The sequence below is a fragment of the Trifolium pratense genome, linkage group LG4, assembly GCF_020283565.1.
Source record: "Trifolium pratense cultivar HEN17-A07 linkage group LG4, ARS_RC_1.1, whole genome shotgun sequence".
In the NCBI taxonomy this organism is placed as follows: domain Eukaryota; kingdom Viridiplantae; phylum Streptophyta; class Magnoliopsida; order Fabales; family Fabaceae; genus Trifolium; species Trifolium pratense.
This window is the reverse complement of record NC_060062.1, coordinates 9197888-9217529: the sequence shown is the minus strand read 5'-3', so window position 1 is coordinate 9217529 and position 19642 is coordinate 9197888. Positions and strand designations below refer to the sequence as shown.

The 19642-nt window shown below is 31.2% G+C and overlaps 3 protein-coding genes across 4 annotated transcripts; 1 reads left to right on the top strand and 2 right to left on the bottom strand.

Moving 5' to 3' along the window:
• The first annotated feature begins 3730 nt into the window (after positions 1-3730).
• LOC123920226 lies at positions 3731-5186 on the top strand. Of its 2 annotated transcripts, none has more exons than XM_045972438.1 (2): positions 3731-3963; positions 4479-5186. In XM_045972438.1, the coding sequence occupies exons 1-2, from the start codon at positions 3904-3906 to the stop codon at positions 5100-5102; spliced, it is 684 nt and encodes a 227-aa protein (XP_045828394.1). In that variant the 5' UTR covers positions 3731-3903; the 3' UTR covers positions 5103-5186. The 2 variants fall into 2 exon arrangements, with proteins under 2 accessions (XP_045828394.1, XP_045828393.1); XM_045972437.1 differs by having other exon boundaries at positions 3735-3990.
• A 6055-nt stretch (positions 5187-11241) lies between these two features.
• On the bottom strand, positions 11242-12684 carry LOC123922071 (F-box/LRR-repeat protein 20-like). The gene has a single exon (XM_045974812.1). It carries the CDS (start codon positions 12682-12684, stop codon positions 11242-11244), a length of 1443 nt encoding a protein of 480 aa, XP_045830768.1.
• A 670-nt stretch (positions 12685-13354) lies between these two features.
• LOC123920225 lies at positions 13355-14522 on the bottom strand. Its single transcript, XM_045972436.1, has 2 exons — positions 14364-14522; positions 13355-14202 (listed from the first exon to the last, which is right to left on the bottom strand). Exons 1-2 carry the CDS (start codon positions 14418-14420, stop codon positions 13600-13602), a joined length of 660 nt encoding a protein of 219 aa, XP_045828392.1. The 5' UTR covers positions 14421-14522; the 3' UTR covers positions 13355-13599.
• Between the last annotated feature and the right edge of the window lie 5120 nt (positions 14523-19642).

Sequence of the window (19642 nt, the reverse complement as noted above, 5' to 3'; positions counted from 1 at the left end):
ATCTATGTATTTATCATCTAACAATTAAACTATCAATGTACCACGTGTATACTTTGTGAGTAAACTATCAAGTCAAAGATTTTCTTTTCTTTTGACGGTTATGAAGTCAAAGATTTTAGAGGTGTTTCTTCTTCTTTTGAATAAAGAGAGTCAATATTTATTGAATATCATAGAAATAAAATTCGTACTTATTGAGATTTGTCGATTTCTATATTTTAAAATGAGATTTAATTCAATTCAAAGAAATATTTTTTTGCAAAAAAATGTAGTATTCTAGAAAATAATTTTTTCTTTAATTAATTTTTATTAGGTTAAATTTTTTTTAGTCCTTATAAAATCACTAGCTTTAAAGTTCCCTTAAAATAAATAAAAAACATTTTTAGTCCCTATTTGCATTTTAGGGGATAATTTAAAGGACTAAAAATATTCTTTATTTGTAAAAAGTTTTCAAAATATTCTTTATTTGTGCAAATTCAAAAATTTGTTACAAGTTTTTTGTGAATATCACATGTAAATCCACTCATGTGGCTTGTTCTTATTGGTTGATGAGCATATACCCTCAAATTATGAAAGCGTAGAGTAGGCCTCACATTTTTTATATTTAAGTCTAAGTCAAAGATTTTAGAGAATCGTTTCTTCTGCTATTGAATAGATAGAGTTAAAATTTATTGAATATCAAAGAAAAGAAAATACATTTACCAAGATTTGTCGATTTCTATATTTTAAATAGGATAATTTAATTCAATTCAATTCAAATCAATATTTATTGGCAAACAAATTAGTAGTCTAGCAACCAATCGACAATTGGTCCAGTGGTGATTGACGCTGATGACAGTCAATTATATGATGTTTCTAGTAGTAATTTAGGGTAGTTTTAATAGCAATTGAAGCCCCCAAAACAAGAAAATACCTGAAAAAGTGAAATTACTTGGCCCAGAAGCAAGAAAAGTGGAAAAATATCATAAAGGGCAAAAACGTAATAAACAGCGCAACCATCGCACCTACGATGATATCCAACGTAGCGCGATGAGAAAACAGTTTAAATTGAAAAAAATATGCGACAAATATATTTTTTATTTCAGCCAAATCATTAAACTAGTGATGTCGTAAGCATCAATGACCACATGTATATTTTGCGAGTAAATTGTCAAGTCAAATATATGTTAGAGGAGATTTTTGTCAAAATAGTCTATTGACTACTCCCTGTTGTATAAGAGAAACTTTGCTTTTTAATTTAGACTTCTAGATTCATCAATTTTACAATGAATCTAAACAACAAATTTTATCTTATATATAGGAACGGATGGAATATAATTTTACATTTTAAGATGAATAAGTGGATTTATAAGTGTAACAACATCCACAACGAAGAAATTCAATTTTGGGTACCTAAGTGAGTCTCGCGTGTACACACCACTCATTTATAATTTTTTAATAATAGTACATAATAAACACTCAATATTTCCAACCCAGCACCTCTTAAAAAAAATTCTAAACGGGTCCCACAAATAGCTCCACATCTTATAATAACTCTACTATGAGAGAAAGTGCTTATTTGAGAAGTGATACCTATTTGTACTAAAATGTCTTATGTTTTAATGATAGTATCTAATAAGTACCACGAGTACCGAATATACCATCAGAGATGGTTTAATGTTCCTAGCTATCGTCACAACGACAAGAAGTGTTTCTTTTAATTTTGAATAAAAGGATCAAATTTAATTGAATATAAAAAAAAAGTAATTAAACTCACATAGATTTGTTAATTTCTATATATTTTTTGATTTACAATTAAGTTGAAGATCGAACACAGAACCTCTAACATACTACTTAAATCTCTCACCACTAAACCAAATCTAGTGACTTTGTTAGTTTCTATATTTAAAATGGAATTGTTTAATTCAAAACACTCTTTATTTGCAAAAAAATGGATTAGCATAGAATATTCAAAAAATGTGAATTGTTTAATCCTTTCTTCTACTAACTTAGTTCCTAAGTTAAAAAATGTGAAATTTATGTCCAACTTTTTCTTTTTTACTTTTTCTTTTTTTAAACTTTTTCTTGAACATTTTACATTTTCAATATTCGTATTTATTCATTGCTGGCTTGAAGGATCCCCCGTCACATAAGGTCCCGTTTATTAAAAGTTCACAAACTACACACTTTCCCCCATTTACCAACCTTCGTTGGAATATAAACTATGGCAACACTTCCAGGAATCCATCGATTTTAACCCATAAAAAATGTTTGATTTTATTTTTATTTTATAATAAACCCATAAAAAAATGTTAGTAATGAGTTTGGTTTGAACCCGTTTTTAGTTAAAGATGTGTTCGACCGATGAAATTTTCATCAAATTGATTCGATTCAATTTTAAATATAATTTTTAGAAATGAAATCGAACCAAATTAGAGTGGATTGATCGCTTTATAATATTTTTTTTTCAAATAATACATTCATCCTATGTATTTCTTGCGATATTTTTTTGGTGTATTCTTTACCATCAATTTTTCAAACTATCATTTTTTCGGATAAATTATTTCATACTCAATTTTTCAAACAACTTCAAATTGAATAAACATACTCAAAACTAAATAAACTAACATAATTTTTTCCTTATTTTATTAGACAATGTTTTATAATAGAAAATCAAATAAATTAACATAATTTTATTTCCTTGGTTAAAATAAAATTCTTTTTTTTTTGTACAAATTAAAATAAAATTCATTTACATAGTGCTTGCCGTTCAAAAAAATCTACATAAGTTGTTATCCACTAAACCATGTTATTTCATTTTTTTTTTCTTTGACAAAAAGTTTTTAAAATTGAATACCGAGAACCCAAGCAAACTAACTAGTCTGATTTTTTTTCGATTCGATTTTTGACCCGAACCAAATTAAATGGATTAATCTTTACTTTGATTTATTTTAGTTTATTGATTTGATCGATTTTTTTAACCACTTACACCCTAAATGTAATAGTCTGATCCAGGTTGTGAATACACCCTCTTCTTCGTTTGCAAAAAACAAACTAGTTAACAATTCGTACAAGAAAAAAATAACACAAAACCGGTCAACCAAATGAGCCGCCTAAGCATAATAAAGCTGATACCCACCAAGAATGAATATCAAAGATAAAACCCCTTTTCTTAGCCTTAAACCACCACCAAAATATCACCTTAATATGATCAACAAGTTGATCAACCGATCATTCCGCATTATTAAATAAACGATGATTGCGTTCCTTCCAAATAACCCAACAACATGCCCCCCTCACCACCTGCAACCCCTTGATGTATAGCCTTTCGAAACTTAAAAGAAACACCAAATTGATTAACACTTTCATGAATCCTACACCCTCCCGAACATAAAAAAGATCATAAAGAAAGATCCAAAGAAAGATAAAAAAAAAAAAAAAAATACCTCAATGCAATTTTGTCAAACTTAAACCACTCAAATTGACAAACCAAACAAAATAAACAACTATTGATTGGATGGATCAACATGATTTACATCACATAATGACAATGTGTAACTTTTATATTAGCACACATTTTACAAGCTGTTCATTAATTATCATATCAATCTAATTTATTTGTTCTTTTTCTACACATTCATATCAAAATGTCAACTCTCTCTATTCTCTCTCTCTTCTTATATATGCAATACCACTTATCAAGTCTTACATACACTCACCTAACCTCTCTCTCTCTCTGTACGTCAAAGTGTACCTTCCTCTCTCTCTCTCTCTCTCTCTCTCTCTCTCTCTCTCTCTCTCTCTCTCTCTCTCTCTCTCTCCATCTTTGTTCTTATAAACACACAAAATATTCAAATCTAGCTAAGACATTAGAAAGAAAGTGAAAATAACACACACAAGAAAGTGCAAGAAAGTGATATACACATCATGAAGCTTGTTTGGTCACCAGAAACTGCCATGAAATCTTACATAGATACTGTTAAATCAGTAAGTACTTTTCAACCTCAACAACAAGTAAGAAATCATTCACATCACATACTCTTTCTTTTGCAATTTTTATTTTCTTTTTGGATACTTCATTTTTTTTCATCTTTCTTGGTCGTTTTCTTTTTTCCATTTTAGAATGAAATCAATATAAAAAAAAATCATAATTATCTAGATATTGAAAATGATTTTTTCTTACTTGTGTAGAATATGTTTCAATCTTTTTCTGAAAATTAATATCGGGATAGTGTTTTTTCATTAAATACGTTTTTGTTAAAAAAAATTTATTCTTGGATAAAAGAATAATCATAATCTTGTTTCAACCTTGTTTTTCTTAAAGGAATTAAAAACCTTGTTATTTATTTTTATATAGAAAACCTTGTTATTTTTTTTTTTATGTAGAAAACCTTGTTATTTATTTTTTTTATATATAGAAAACCTTGTTATTTATTTTATCTAACTTCTAACTTGTCAATTTTTTAATATTATTATTAATTGTTTGACTTTTTTTGGTATAGTGTGAAAAATTCAAGGAATCTGGCGTAGCTGAGCTTCTATCATCCATGGCAGCCGGATGGAACGCGAAATTCATCGTAGAATGTTATTCCCACGGCGGCCCAATAGCGGCAAGTACTGGCCTAGCGGTTGCGGCTCGCAACACGGGTGCAAGACATGTATGCATAGTCTCAGATGAAGGGTCAAGATTGCACTACATAAAAGCCTTAGCCGAGATGGGTGTATCGCCTCCACCGGAGATAGTTCACGGGGACGCGGAGACGGTAATCAAAAGCCTTGATGGGTTGGATTTTCTTGTGGTGGATTGTAGGCGTAGGGATTTTGCTAGGGTTCTAAAGGTTGCAAAAGTGAGTACTAGAGGGGCAATTTTGGCATGTAAAAATGCTTGGCAAAGATCAAATTTTTCTTGGTTTAAATGGAACCATGTTCTTGAAAGAGGCACACGTGTGGTTAGATCGGTTTTTTTGCCTGTTGGAAAGGGTTTGGATATTGCTTACATAGGAAGTAGAAATAGTGGTGGTGCATCTTCAAGTACTAGTTCTTCAAAGGGTACTCCTAGCCGTTGGATCAAGCACATAGATCAACAATCAGGAGAAGAACATCTTTATAGGGAGAGTAATGTTTAATTTTTTTTTTTTAATAACTAAGGGTCTTAACTCTTGTGTTTGTAATTAAATAAATAAAATTGTAGAAATATGTTTATTGATGAAGGATATAATTTTGTGAAAAAATTTAGTGTAATATGAGTTTAGACATCATAAATCATAAAGTTTAGACTACTTTTTGTACCAAACATATAGTTTTGATGATTTATAGTTAGATATTACTTTGGGAAAAAAGAAGTTAGAAATTTACTTTTGATAGAGTTTAAAAATGTGAAAATTGTTAAAAGTTTTCAATATTTTAATGGATGTCCCCGAAGGGACAGTTTACAATATTTTATAAAAAAAGCTAAAAAATGTTTCAAAGGCACTTATTAGTAAAAAAAACAAATTTTATTTTAAAAGCTATGTTATATATATATATATATATATATATATATATATATATATATATATATATATATATATATATATATATATATATATACGAAATAAAATAAGATAGAGTTTAAATATAAGTGGATATCAAGTATACATAATTAACCACCTGAATAAATGGCAAAAAAAAAAATCATTTATTTTTTCTTTTTTATTCTTAACAAGTACCCTAAAGCACTATAATACACTTATTAATACGATCCATATTTATTTTCGTGAAAATTTGAACTCAAATTCTCAGGATTGATTTACCCTCAATTAACTATATATTTGAGTTAGTGTTTATCTAATCCTTTAACTTGCAAGGAAAAAAAGTTTGGTTTTGATTTAATTCAATGGTTATCTCATCATTTAATTTGGGTAGAATATGTTGGTTTTGTGAGGAACACCAATTTTCCCTTTTGTCTCGGTTGTTTGATTTCTTTAAAAATTATATATTTGAGTCCCATCACTTGAGTAAAATTTTAGAAATTTGAAAGGTAATTAGGACGAAATTAAACAACTCGTAACTTGAATAATTTACTTTCTAAACATGATGAACTTCTTTTTTTTTGACAAATTATTTATATCGAGCTTAAATATTAAAACATAAGTACTTCCCAAATTGCTTTTAAATAAACAGAGAATATATGCTTTTGATGCAAAAGAAAAATGTGATGTGCTGGTGGGTACTATTATAAAATTATTGTGTAAATTATAAGTTTTGTCCTTGTGCTTAGTTTAATGCAATATTGTAGAAGCTTGACTTATACTTACAATATTGTTTGTTTTTACAATTACTTAATATTGTTTGTAGAAGCTTGTTCGTATTCGGATTGGTGTATCAATCTCTTAGTATGTCTCTCTAGTATCTAAAGAATTTTATTGTATTGTAAGGACTTGAGTACTGCTTGTACTCCTTATTAATACAATGTTTCACTATAAAAAAAAACAATTACTTCATTCTATATGGCAAGTTGCTTAATTTATTATTTTTACTAATCATCACCCTTCGCAGGAAAAAGATACAGTAATTTAGAATTCACTTGCGATAGTAAAATTTAATAAAAAATTATTCTCACTAGGAATCGAACTTGAGTTTCTTCCAAACGGTCCTTTATAAAAGAGTGAATTTATTAACCATTCAAACTCAATATGTTAGCTGATTACTAAATTATTATATATTGAAAGTTGAAACTATATTTGGTTTATAAAAATGAAAAAATAAACTCATAAAAAACAAAAAAAATTTATTAAAAAAATTGAAAACTGTTGGCGGCGGCATGCAAGGGTTGAGGAGAAGATCCATAAGGTCACATTCGAGGGCTTTACAACCGTTTGCCAAAATTGTCTTTTTATGCTATTCCTTTGACCAAGTTTTACAGTGATTCATTGTTTATTTATTTAATTACTTTTTGATAAGCAGAAGAAAATATTAACTAATATCTGTCACATTATGTACTATCATTTGAAAAGTAATGTACTATTAATTAACTAAAATGATGTAACTAAATGATAGATATTGAACTTAACAATTTTCTTTATAGATACTAGATTTTAACTATTTTGTCATTATCATTGTGAAAGGAAAAATACATATTAGAAGATAATAGAAAATTGAAGAAAAAATAGAAAAATGAAAAATGTCATTAGGTAAAAGAATCACTCAACTATATCCACTCGATAGATTTTAAAGATGTCAACTTCTTAAATGATCATCGATTAAAACACAAGTATATAAGATAAGTTAACTAAGCTCGGGGGTTAATATATATGGTGAAAAAAATTAAAATTGAACTCTGAATCTTTTTTTATATATATGAATTCATTCATAGGAAACTTTTCAGAGGGGTCTATTAGGAATCTTTTCTATTCGGAATCCATTCATAGGAAACTTTTCAGAGGGGTCTATTACGTTAAAGATTACATCCGGACAAAGGTGTGAAAATTAACAAAACGATGTTGTGCTTGTTGTTACAACTTATTAGTGGTTTAGTTGTGAACACATTTTATCTGGAATCTCGAGTTCGATTCTAATTTACCGCACGTCCATCTTCCATATAGTTTAGCTTCTGTTTTTTAACACAACAAAAAACTCAACTCATCATTAAGTAACAAAAGATGAATACTGTTAGATAATAATAAAATATGGGCTTATGTTATTGGGCCCTTAAAGCTTTTAGGTTAGTATAGTCCATTAAGTTCTACTATATATGTTTTCTTGTAACTTTCATTAGGTTAAGTCATTGTAATGCAATTCTAATATTATGTAACCCTAGTTGCCTCCTTTGTTATTTTCTTAGTTTGCATTTGTGATTCTAACATGGTATCGAGAGCATGGTTCGATCCGCCTTGAACCACCCGTCGTTTCCGTTGTCGAATTCCCAAGAAATTTGGGAATGTTGTATGATTGATTTGATTTGGTTTGTAGCAACTGTCTTTTGAAGAATTCTTTTCTTGTTCGTAGTCTTGAAGAAATTGATCGATGAAAGAGTATGATTTGATTTTGGGATCCGGTGTAAAGTGGTGATTTGTCCCTTCCCTTCGTTGCAATTCTTGGCATTTCTGTCGATTTGTTTGAACAAAGCAGAGGGCTTATCGTTGGCTTTTATGTTCAATTATTGGTATGACTTCCTTAACGATGTGAGCAAGTGCAAGTTATAAATTGATGTATTGGTTACTTATTTCTTATGGGAAATCACTTTGGTTAGCTGTGAAATTGGACCGAACCACCAATTTTGACTTTTCCTTTTGCAATTTGATACATTGAAAGATAATTTATTTTGCTAAGCATGTGGTGTTCAATTTGTGTGTTGTGGTATTTGTGAAGCTCCAGCGTGATATGTTTCTATTTTTCGCTGCATTGATTGTTTGGTTCTTCCCTTTGTCGGTTGTTTTTCGCTCTATTGGTTTAGTTTGGTTCTTTCCACGGTTGCTTCGGTTTGATTTGTATAAGATTAGTTTGAATTAGCTCTTCCTTCTGATGGTTCTCCACTTGATTGGTTTTGGTTATGGAAAGGTTGTTTGTTTGGTTCGTTTGGTTTGCCTCTGTTTGATTGACCCTCTCCTGTCAATTCTTTTGTTTGATTACTCCTCTCTATTGATTTTCTTTTTGTTTGATTGCTTCTCTATGTTGAATTCTTATGTTGGTTTGTTTCTCTCCCTATTGGCTTCTTCTGATCGATTGCTCTTTTCTGTTGATTCTTCTTATTGATTGTCTCTCTCTCTCTCTCTCTCTCTCTCTCTCTCTCTCCCTACTTAGTTATTCTGTTTGATTGATTTTCTTTCCTGTTGATTCTTCTGATTGATTGCATTGCACTTCTCCCCCTATTGGTTTCTTCACTTTGATTGCTTCTCTCCCTATTGGTTCTGTTTGGTTTTTTGGTTCTCTTCTGTTTGATCACTTCTCTCCGATGGTTTCTTTTGTTTGCTTCTCCCTGATGATTCTTTGGTCTGAATTCTGTATGATTGCTTCTCTCTGTTGATTTTCTTATGTCTGATTGCCCGATTTTCTTCTGTCTGATTGATCTTCTCTCCCTATTGGTTCTTTTGTTTGGTTGCTCATGTCTCTATTTGTTCTTCTGCTTGGTTGCTTCTCTCTCTATTTGGTTTGGTTATTCTCTCTGGTTTGGATTGATTTGATTTGATTCGGTTTGGATTGGAACAATTTGGTTTGGTAAAGTTTGGACTTTGGATTTTTCCATTGGTTCGGTTTCGTTTGGTTTGAAATTGGATTGGTTTGGTTTGATGTTCAATTTGGTTTCGTTGCTGCTCCTCTATATGATGGTTCGTCTCATTGGTTGTTGGGTTTCTCTCTATTGGGTATGAATTGTGATATTAGATGGATTAGATTGATAAATTATTGGGTCAATTTTGTACCAAGCTTAAAGCTTAGTAAGCTTTAGCTTGAGGGATAGTATTATGATAAGTTTTGAGTTTATACTTTTAAGTATATTTTTTGTTTTCTGTTTGACAAACTCTCGATGCTTCTTGTTGTTGCATCATGAGTTTGAGGGTAGGTGTTAGATAATAATAAAATATGGACTTATGTTATTGGGCCCTTAAAGCTTTTAGGATAGTATAGTCCATTAAGTTCTACTATATATGTTTTCTTGTAACTTTCATTAGGTTAAGCCATTGTAATGCAATTCTAATATTATGTAACCCTAGTTGACTCCTTTGTTATTTTCTTAGTTTGCACTTGTGATTCTAACAAATACAAGGAGGCACAAAATCATAAAGGCGTCGTCTATCATTAGAAATGTCCTGCTTTAGCTAAACTATGAGCGACAATGTTTGTTTGAAGACGTATAAACTTCCCCTTCAAAGTTGCAATTTTATTGTAACAAACCTCTAATACTCAATACAATATGGAACTAAACTATGAAATTCCTACATAATGTGAATAAATAACATCAACAAATTTTTTTGAGTCTCTCTCAAAAGTAACATTATGTATGCCCAAAATCTGCACCCATGTCATAGCATTCTGTAATACAATGGCTTCAATTCCAGCGAGTCCCATCCAGTAAATGCTGCCCCAACTGTTCTCCACATCTCTAAAAGACTCTAATGCAACACCCAAAACTAGTAATGTCAAGTGATGAAAGTTTGCATCTACATTGCATTTAAAGACCTGGAAGAGTGGCCTGCTGCACCACCGCAATTTGCTATGTCTTCTGTTTCAGCCCTGTTGTTGCTGCTTCGGACTACATTCTATTCGGTTTCACTGAACTTGAGCTGAACTACATATTTGCTGCACAGTTACCAGTTGACGGTTCCAAATTCGATCAGTTGTTACGATTTAGCCACAAACTCCAAACTAACATCATAATTCTACTAAGTCTTCAATGCGATGTGAATTTGTAATATATGAGCAGTTGAGTCCCACATTGCTAATTCCTCAATGGTGTCGGTTGAAGCAAGTGTATACACATGTTCCCCATCCTCAACATATGGATCACGCCAAAAACCATCATGCTTCCGTCGCGATTCATGTTGTTGCTGGGTGTTGCTCGATCGTCGCCTTCTGTTCTGGTGCGTGATTGAGTTTGGTCGCCTGTCTCTCTCTCACTCATAGGATGGACTATTTTTTTAACTAATATTTATTTTTGTGCAGGTTCATAATTGGGAGTAGTGACTTTATTAAGGTGCATTTACTCTTTACAAGTATGTTATTTTGGTTGTATCTCATAAGGTCATTGCCCGTTTTGTCTTGTGACACAAGCTTGTCCGCTTTCAAAGTCCAAGAGTTTGTTAGTGGCGTGTCGTGAGATCCCAAGTTTGTTAGTGATGTATTTGATTTAATATTTAGACCACATACATTTACTTTGGTTGACTCAATTATTTTCACTAAAATAAAGCACGGAATCGGAATCCGACGCGGACACTTAACAAACACATTGACACTACTAACTTCAAATATATATAACACCGACATTACTCATTAAAGCATGTAGAGAATTCAACTTAAAGGCATTTTGAAAACAATTGTTAGTAGATATATCTTGCAGAATTCTGTACCAAATTTTTCGATCAATGATCAAAATATTTTCATCTTTGCCTAAAAACAACAATAAGGAGCATCAGAGAATTAGATCTGAAAATCAATACAATGTAACCCATCAGTTTGTATTACACAATGCAATTATCATAAAAACATCTGAAAACAAGGCTATAAGGAGAGTATCAGAGAATTAGATCTGAAAACATAAAAACATCTTACATTTCAAAGTTCATATTTTTATCAGGAAGAATTCCTCCGTCTTTTGTTACTTGACCTATTAGGAGGTGGAGCAACTATATTTTTCAGCGACCGCGTTGACAGTAGTCTCAAGGCAGAAACATCAGCATCCACATTAAGACAGTTCGTCAAATTGATAACTCTCAATTGCGTGCAGTTTTCTACCACATGCTTCACTCCCCTCTCTGTAACATTATAACAATTTTCCAGTATCAGTTGCAAAAGTCCACAACAACTCTTTGAGATCACATGCAGTGCTTTATCATCAATGCTTGTATTTGCCAAGTTCAACACCTCCAATTTGGGAACTTCAAAGTTCATTTCGGATACATTCAATTCTAAACAGTAGGATAAGTTCAAATGTCTAAGCTTACAACACATCCTTAAAAGTTGACACATTAATTTTCCAGAAATTCCGCTGCACCATCTCAAATCAAGCCGCACCAAATTGGGGAATAAAACAAACACTTTCATGGTTTCTTTTGTTAACCAACAAACGTTAGCAAAACTAAGAGACTTCAATTCAGGGTTTACAATAGAAGAGTTAAAGTTCTTTACATTGTTCAGCCTCGTACAGCTTTGCACTTTGATCTCATTAAGTGAAGGACAATTCCGAGTAAATGTAGATAACATTGCACATTCTTCCAGTATGTCAAAGGTTAAAGACTTCAACGTTGGACATTCTTCCAGTATGTCAAAGGTTAAAGACTTCAACGTTGGACTCTCGAGGAGAGCAGAAGCAATGCCCGCGTTAGTTAATTGAATACAATGAGACAAGTTGGCTTCTTCGAGAAGCTTACAATTCTTAAACAAGTGGAATAGCAATTTGTCGTCCATGTAATCATGACCGGAGAGATTAACCTTGCGGAGTTTGAAGAATGCCAATGAAAGAGGCTCAACTATACTTGGGATGCTAGTGCCATGTCTAGAATATGGAATGCAGTAACTAAGGCCGAGTTCTTCAAGCAAAGGAAAACTACCAGCAATGAAGAATATGTCAGTGCTATTAATAGGGTCAAGGTTGGAAAATGTGAGAGAGGTTAAAGTTGTAATCTTTTGAGAGAAAGCTCGCAACCCATTTATAGGAATGGTGCAACGGCTCCCTGAGAAAGTGAGTGATGTGAGTTTTAATGGGAATTGAGATATTTGGAGGAGAAGATTGTTGAGGTCACCTATGCAGTAATGTGAAAGGGTGAGAGAGGTGATGTTGGGGAACCTTTGAAAAAGGATGAGTAACCTTTCATAGAGGTGATGACGACTTTGAGTACCGATAGTGAGAGACTTTCGGAGACGGTTGGTGATGGAGAGAAACTCTTTGGAGACGACTGAGTGAGATTTCAGGACTTGTCTGTAGCCATCATCGTCGTCGTATGTGAGGAATTTGTAGACATGTTCCCAACACTCATCTGGTAAATAAAATAAATTTGCTGCTGCTGCAGCAGCCATTGTTGTTTGAAACAGGATCGATTAAGAGAAACCCAAATTTGGTTGTCGTACGTATAATCTTTTGGGAAGTGGGAGATTAGGGGTTAGGTTTAAGTGTACTTATAGTTTAGTAAACTTTGGGCCTCGTTCAAAAATTTATTTTCACATCCAAATAAAAATCAATGTTTGATTCTACCAAAAAAAAAAAAATATCAATGTTTGAACTTGTACCAAAAAAAAAAAAAAATCAATGTTTGAACAAAAATAACTTATCGAAGACAAATTGTCTTGTTAGGTAATACAATTATGATCCGTTTGGATTAGTTTATTTTGTAGCTTATGCAAATAAATAAAATTTTATTGTTTTTTGAAGAATAAAATTTTATTGTTATTAGTTTGTCAGGTTGTTTAAAATAGCTTATAAAAATATAATTTTTATGAGTGAAAACTTATAAAGTTTAGGAAGCACCAACACTCCTCAAATTAGGCATTTCCGTGTCGGACACGTGTCGGTGTCCGTGTCCGACACCGACATTTATGATTATACTAAATTATGTCATTTTTCCAAATTTTTATCGGTGTCGACGTGTCAGTGTTCGTGTCGTGTCCGGTGTCCGTGCGCATAAAACCTAATTTATATATTGCATAAGATAGTTGCATAAGCTCAAAAATAAGTTAATTCAAAACGAACTATTTTTTACTTTTTACATTTACAAGTCGATCCAAAGATACAACATAATATGAAATTGCTCTGCCTCCAGCATTATTTTGCATACTTCAATTCTTCAAAACCCTGTAATTAACGTTTTCCATAAGTACTAAAAATATACTCTTACATATTATTAGATAAATTTCATTTAACTCTGCACAAATTTTATCTAATAACATAAAATATGTTAAAAAGTATATTGCGAGCACAATCGATCAATTTATGACTTAAACTTCGATTTGTACTTTCTTATTCGGAGACGTGACTCTAAATATATGTTCCTCTCCGGTGCAATTATCTACTTGAACAATCCAATTACTCTTCTTTCTTTGGACAAAAATCTCATTATCCTTCTTCAAATTAAGATCAATTTTGGTCACAAGTAACCCTTCTCCAATAGGTAAATATGTTGCCCTTAATTGTCTCCACCTTAAGGCCCTATGCCTAACATTATATCCAACCACAAGTGAACCATCTTTGATGGCACCTTTAAATGCTGCTAGAAAAATTTCTCTTGAATTATACATGTCACAATCTACAAGAACAAAATCAGCTCCTTTGTAGTCATTTAAGAGAAGGCTTTTAGCATCTCCTACAACAAACTCAACACAATCTTTATGTACTCCTAAAGCTTTTTTGGATTCTTGTAAATCGTTTTGGCAACGTGAGATGCATACCACACGACCGTGTGTTTGTTGAGCGGCTGCAGCTAGTGCTAGCATGGCAGAACCTGCCACGCTGGCACTGGCTACAACCATGAGTTGTGCATTTTTTCCTGCTGCAATAGCTGATATGAACTCGGCTACATCGGGTTCTTTGTCCCTTTTGGCCTGCAAATTAAATTTAGAAATATAAGGGTCTAAGACTTTTAGAAAAGATTTACAAGTTCAATTAATGGAGTAACACTAGTTATCATAATCATATTCATTAATAGGATATATGGTGGAAATTTCAAAGAACAATGATGTATATATATGCTCTTTCTGCTTACCATTTTGAGAGCTTGGAGATAAGCCTTCTTGGCATTTTCAGCTGACCAATCTGACATGATATTGTTGGATGTCTTTTCCTCAAATTTCAGATTTCTTAAGTGGTTTTGATTTGAAGCTATCTTTGATGTGTGAAAACCGTTGGTTGTTGAGGAGCATCAACAATGTATTATATATACACATAAATATTGTGGTGAGAAAACCATAGCTTATTATATTGTTATTAAATAAATGATCTCTCATAAAATTAATTTAAAATGTTAAAATTTCAAGAGTAGACTAGTTAAATTGAAATATATTTTACTTTTCAAAATCCTTGCTCCACTGATGAAAATATATCAGATTAATTTATATGTCCTTATTATAGTCTAAAACTCTTTTACAAATGCTTTCAAATCATGTTAAATAGACAATTGTAGAGATATTTTGAGTTAACTTAAAAAAGGTGGTATTAGTGATTTAATTGAATGCACATGAAAAAAAAATTAAATTGTTCGTGTATACACATTAAAATCTTTCCTTCCATCTCAAAACGAGTGACTTTTTTCAAAAACAATTTGTTTTAAAATAAGTGACATTTTTTATTTTCAATATTACAATATTAATTATTATTATTTTCAATTCTACCCTCCAATTAATACTACTTACATCACAATTTTGACAATAAAAAATTGATAAGTAGTACTCCCTTCCGTCTATATGGGTAATTGTAAATATATTATTACTTATTAATTAATTAAGGTTATTTAATAAAAATATTATTTTATTTTATAAATCAAAGGTATCATTCGTGCGTAATTATGGAGACTAATCTACTCGAAATAATTGAGATCCATCAAATGGTTAAAGGGTCCAATCTATCACGTGTGTCACACTATATTGGTAAAATATTATTCTCTATTTATACATTTTTCCTAATATGTGTGAATAACTAAGTAGATCATTCATTTCAAGACGGAAGAATAATTATTTTAATTTCTTTAGAATCTAATAATATTTCCTCCGTCCCAAAATATAAGTAAAAATGAGTCAAAAAAATTTGATGTATTTGGTTAAAAATTTGGACCAAATACATTCACTTTTGTTGACCAACTTTTGCTTATATTTTAGGACGGATGGAGTACTTAAACTATTTTTTTTTCTTTCACCACCGGTTTAATCTGATTCAGAGTTCGGTTCTGACATCAAATTGTTTCAACAACCCCCTCCCGATCGTAATTGCTAGGATCAAACTGTAGTCCTCTCTACCAAGTTCAGCGCCAATCACCACCGAACCAATTAACGACCGGTTATACTTAAACTACTCTAGGTATAAAATTACTTGCTGAATAGTAGTATTACATTTATCTCATTCCAAATCATTCATGGGAACTTGAAGCCACACATCTTACAATATAAGTGTTGTCATGCATGATTCATGAGTTTAAGGGTTTGAATATAATGTTTTAAATCTTAAAAATTTCAATGATTAATATTAATCTAATTTTACTAGGTTTTTGGACTTTTTGAGTTTGGAAGCAACTGAGGGAGGTTACTAGCTATTTTAGATTCTATGCACTCTGCCGTCCAAATGGGCACCAATTATGTTTGAATGTCTTATGTTTGGTCTAAAATTATTGAATGAATATAATTTTGGCATATAGTTATAGTTGATTCTTCCCAAGCAAGCACGCACACGTTATGCCTACGGGGACAGATTTTCAATGTTATTTTCCATATAGTTTTGTTAGTATGTAGTATCTCGATGATGGTGGGAATCTAAGATCTGATCTCAATTTTCCTACTAATCAAATTAATTATTCAAATGATCCAAGTTTTTGTTTTGTGAATTTATAGTGAATTTTCCTACTAAGACTATATATGCATATTAATTCATTGGTTTGACTTGACTCTTGTATGTGGTGACAAGCTAACAAAAAATTGTATGCATGATTGATTATTATTATACTTGGACAACTTAATATATACAATATAATTATCTAGCCACCTTTGAAATAATTTATAACATTTTCTTATTTATTATATTATATTTTATTTTCAATTTAATGAGTGACTTTTTAAGAATAATCTTGATTTGAGACTGTATTGTTTTTTATAGTAAAAAGTTTAGATTAGTGTAAGCACAACCTAGCTATATACTCAATTGCAAAAATGTTTCATTGAGATGCACCCATCCAGCTAATATTATGTAAATTGCTCTTAGTTATTTATTCAGTTGATTAGAAGATTAATTTAGATCATTTTCAAATTTATAAAATTATGGTTAATTATTGTTGTTTTAAACTTGAAAGATATTAGTGGCATCAACTTACACTACAAGAAATTTGATTTTTGACAGCATCTTTTTTTTGTTACAAATCGTTGGCAAAAACTACATTTTTTTTGTCTCTCAATTATGAGTTCCTTGACTGATCCAAATTGTTAAATACGGTATATGTTGAGATATTTCACTACTGACTTGAAGCCATAAAATATGTAAATTGCTAGTTTGATTGGTTGCGTGTGTTTTACAACGAGAACAAGTTCAATAGGCAAATGATAATAAGGGATGAAGCCAAAAGATAGCATTGGGAGAATGGTGGTAATGCAGGATGCTCAAGTGGACATGTGCACTTATGTCACGTCTGAATTAGGGATGATATCGGATAGGGTATGAGTATGATATTACGGTAACCATCTACATATCCGTAGTTTAAAAAATTACTTTAATGCTCGTACCCATACCCTTAGATACCTAAGTCCTCATATCCATACCCGCTACCCGCACTTTAACGGTAGAAAAAATTCGTTTATAGTCCTATATATATATATAGGGGAGGGATCAAATTACACCGGTGTAACATTTGAGTAATGTTACATAGCTCAATAACGCTTTAACGAATTCAAATTTTACAAAATTCACCGTTGGATTGAAAGCTTATATCGTATAAATCATCCATGTTGAATTTTACCAAAATCTAAAATCGTTTGATATGTTATTGAGATAGATGAAGATTAATGGTTTATGCGTTTTTATTGAATACCGTTAATCTTGATCTATCTCAAAAACATATCAAACGATTTTAGATTTTTATATAATTCAACATATATGATCTATACGATATAAGCTTTCAATCCAACAGTGGATTTTGTAAAATTTGTATTCGTTAAAGCGTTATTGGGCGGTGTAACATTACTCAGATGTTACACCGGTGTAATTTGATCCCTCCCCTATATATATATATATATAATATTGATAATATGCGAGGGCAGGGTGGATATTAGAATACTATCGGCACCCATACCCGTAGTGTGAGTTTTTATCCTATTTATTGCGCGTCTAATTGTCATCCCTAATCTGAATTGTTGGAGCTCCATTCTATTAAAAATCAAAGGATTAATTAAAAAATATTAAATAGACATATATCGGTCTCATGTTGATTGTATATGTGAGTGTGAATATCAAAAAAAAAATTATCACGTTGTTTGCAGGTATCCAAATCCTATATATGGTCTATTAAAAATGTTGGTAACATGCTTCATCTTGTCAGTATTCGAATTCTGAATATGCTTATTTTTGTTTTCATCTGAACTTATGCTAGGTAGAGCTGGAAAAATATTACAACAATTTAATAGTTAATTTTATTTAAAATTTTAGTGGGACATTCCGATTTCGAACTATCAATCCTATATATAAATACAATATCGAAATAAAATGCATTCAAAAAAGTAAGATATCAGAATTAAAAATAAATACAATATTCTTATAATTGAGTTATGTTCATGGGAATATTTTATAGATAATTTTGTAATAAAAAAAACTCGAAAAATAAAATTTTAATAAAATATTATAATTAAATTAAAAAGTCTCATATAATAATTTGTTTCATGCCTCAATATATATATATTGGACTGGCCCTGCACATGACATTTTTATTTTATGATCAAACTCTTTTGGGTGTAAATTTTATGATCAAATTCTATCACGATTTTATTAATACAAATTTTATTTTATTTTTTGAGTAAGTTATTAGTATTTAGTACTACCAAAATTGTTGGTACCATATATTTACAACGACTTTTTAATCCATATTTTATATCATAAAATACTTGTAAACTTTTGAAAGAAGTGTTCAATAACTTGGTCCTATAAATAAAGTTGATTGAAGACATATATAAATGAGTTGTTCTATTCAATGAATTATTAATATTTTATTCCACACACTAAGCAGTAGGAGTTCGGACAGGGACGGAACTAGGTGCATTTGATTAGGGGCAGCCGCCACCCCTGTTAGTCAAAATGTTATGAATATGCATACTTGAATTACATACTCGCCCCACTAAAATGTGAGACACTTGTGTTGATTGTTATTAGATTTAGAAAAAAAGCATGATATTGAATTTAATTTCAACACAACATACACTACTAATCCAACTCTTGTAATTTTCCATTCATTCAATAGACATTCACCATATGGCTTCAAACCAAACAAAAACTCATAGATGAGTTAAATTTTTGCCACCCTTAATAAGTTTTTCTAGTTTCGTCCCTGAGTTCATATATGCTCCATTATCTTATATTAATGGTGTGTGGTTGAAGGGGAATGTGGATAGAAGAAGGGCACGACAGAAAAAGTTTTAAATTGAAATTGCTCTGTTCAATTATTTGGAGGAGCAACAGTAAATGTGTAAAAACAAAATTATGACACATTAAACTCGAAGATTGAGTAAATTGTCAAATATCCTCTTGAAATTTTAAAATTTGTGAAATACCCCCCTAAAATTTGGAAATAGCCAAATACCCCTAAAATTGTAAAAAGTCAATCAAATTATCCCGTACTTCGTTTACTTCGTCTATTTTTATGACATGGCTGATAACTGCATATGTGGCACCTGCAGTCAAAGTCCACATCACCGAGACTCATTTGAGTGGGGGTATTTAACCGAAATTTGTAACAAATATACCATTATAACGGTCATATGTTATGAAATTTTGACAGTCAAATACCCCTTGAAATTTATAACTTTCTGTCAAATACCTTCGGTCAAATTGCCCCATGTGACGTGGCATACTAATACCGTACATATCATCATGCCACGTCGCTCTTTATTAGCCACATCATCGCACTTAACGGAACAAACTAACGGAGGGGGCAATTTCATTGACATTTTAGAATTTCAGTGGGGTATTTTCCTATTTCCAAATTTCATGGAGTATTTGAAGAATTTTGAAATTTCAAGGGCCATTTTGACCCAAATAAATAAATTTATTCAAAAAAAAACTCTATGATTAGTTCAAAAT

Excerpts from the sequence above, each read along its gene's own strand:
- LOC123920226 (XM_045972437.1), top strand. The coding sequence starts at position 3,904 with ATGAAGCTTGTTTGGTCACCAGAAACTGCCATGAAATCTTACATAGAT. Across the intron at positions 3,991-4,478 it reads CTTTTCAACCTCAACAACAA|TGTGAAAAATTCAAGGAATC; the intron begins GTAAGAAATCAT and ends TTTTTGGTATAG.
- LOC123922071 (XM_045974812.1), bottom strand. The coding sequence starts at position 12,684 with ATGGCTGCTGCAGCAGCAGCAAATTTATTTTATTTACCAGATGAGTGT.
- LOC123920225 (XM_045972436.1), bottom strand. The coding sequence starts at position 14,420 with ATGTCAGATTGGTCAGCTGAAAATGCCAAGAAGGCTTATCTCCAAGCT. Across the intron at positions 14,203-14,363 it reads ATCTCCAAGCTCTCAAAATG|GCCAAAAGGGACAAAGAACC; the intron begins GTAAGCAGAAAG and ends TTTAATTTGCAG.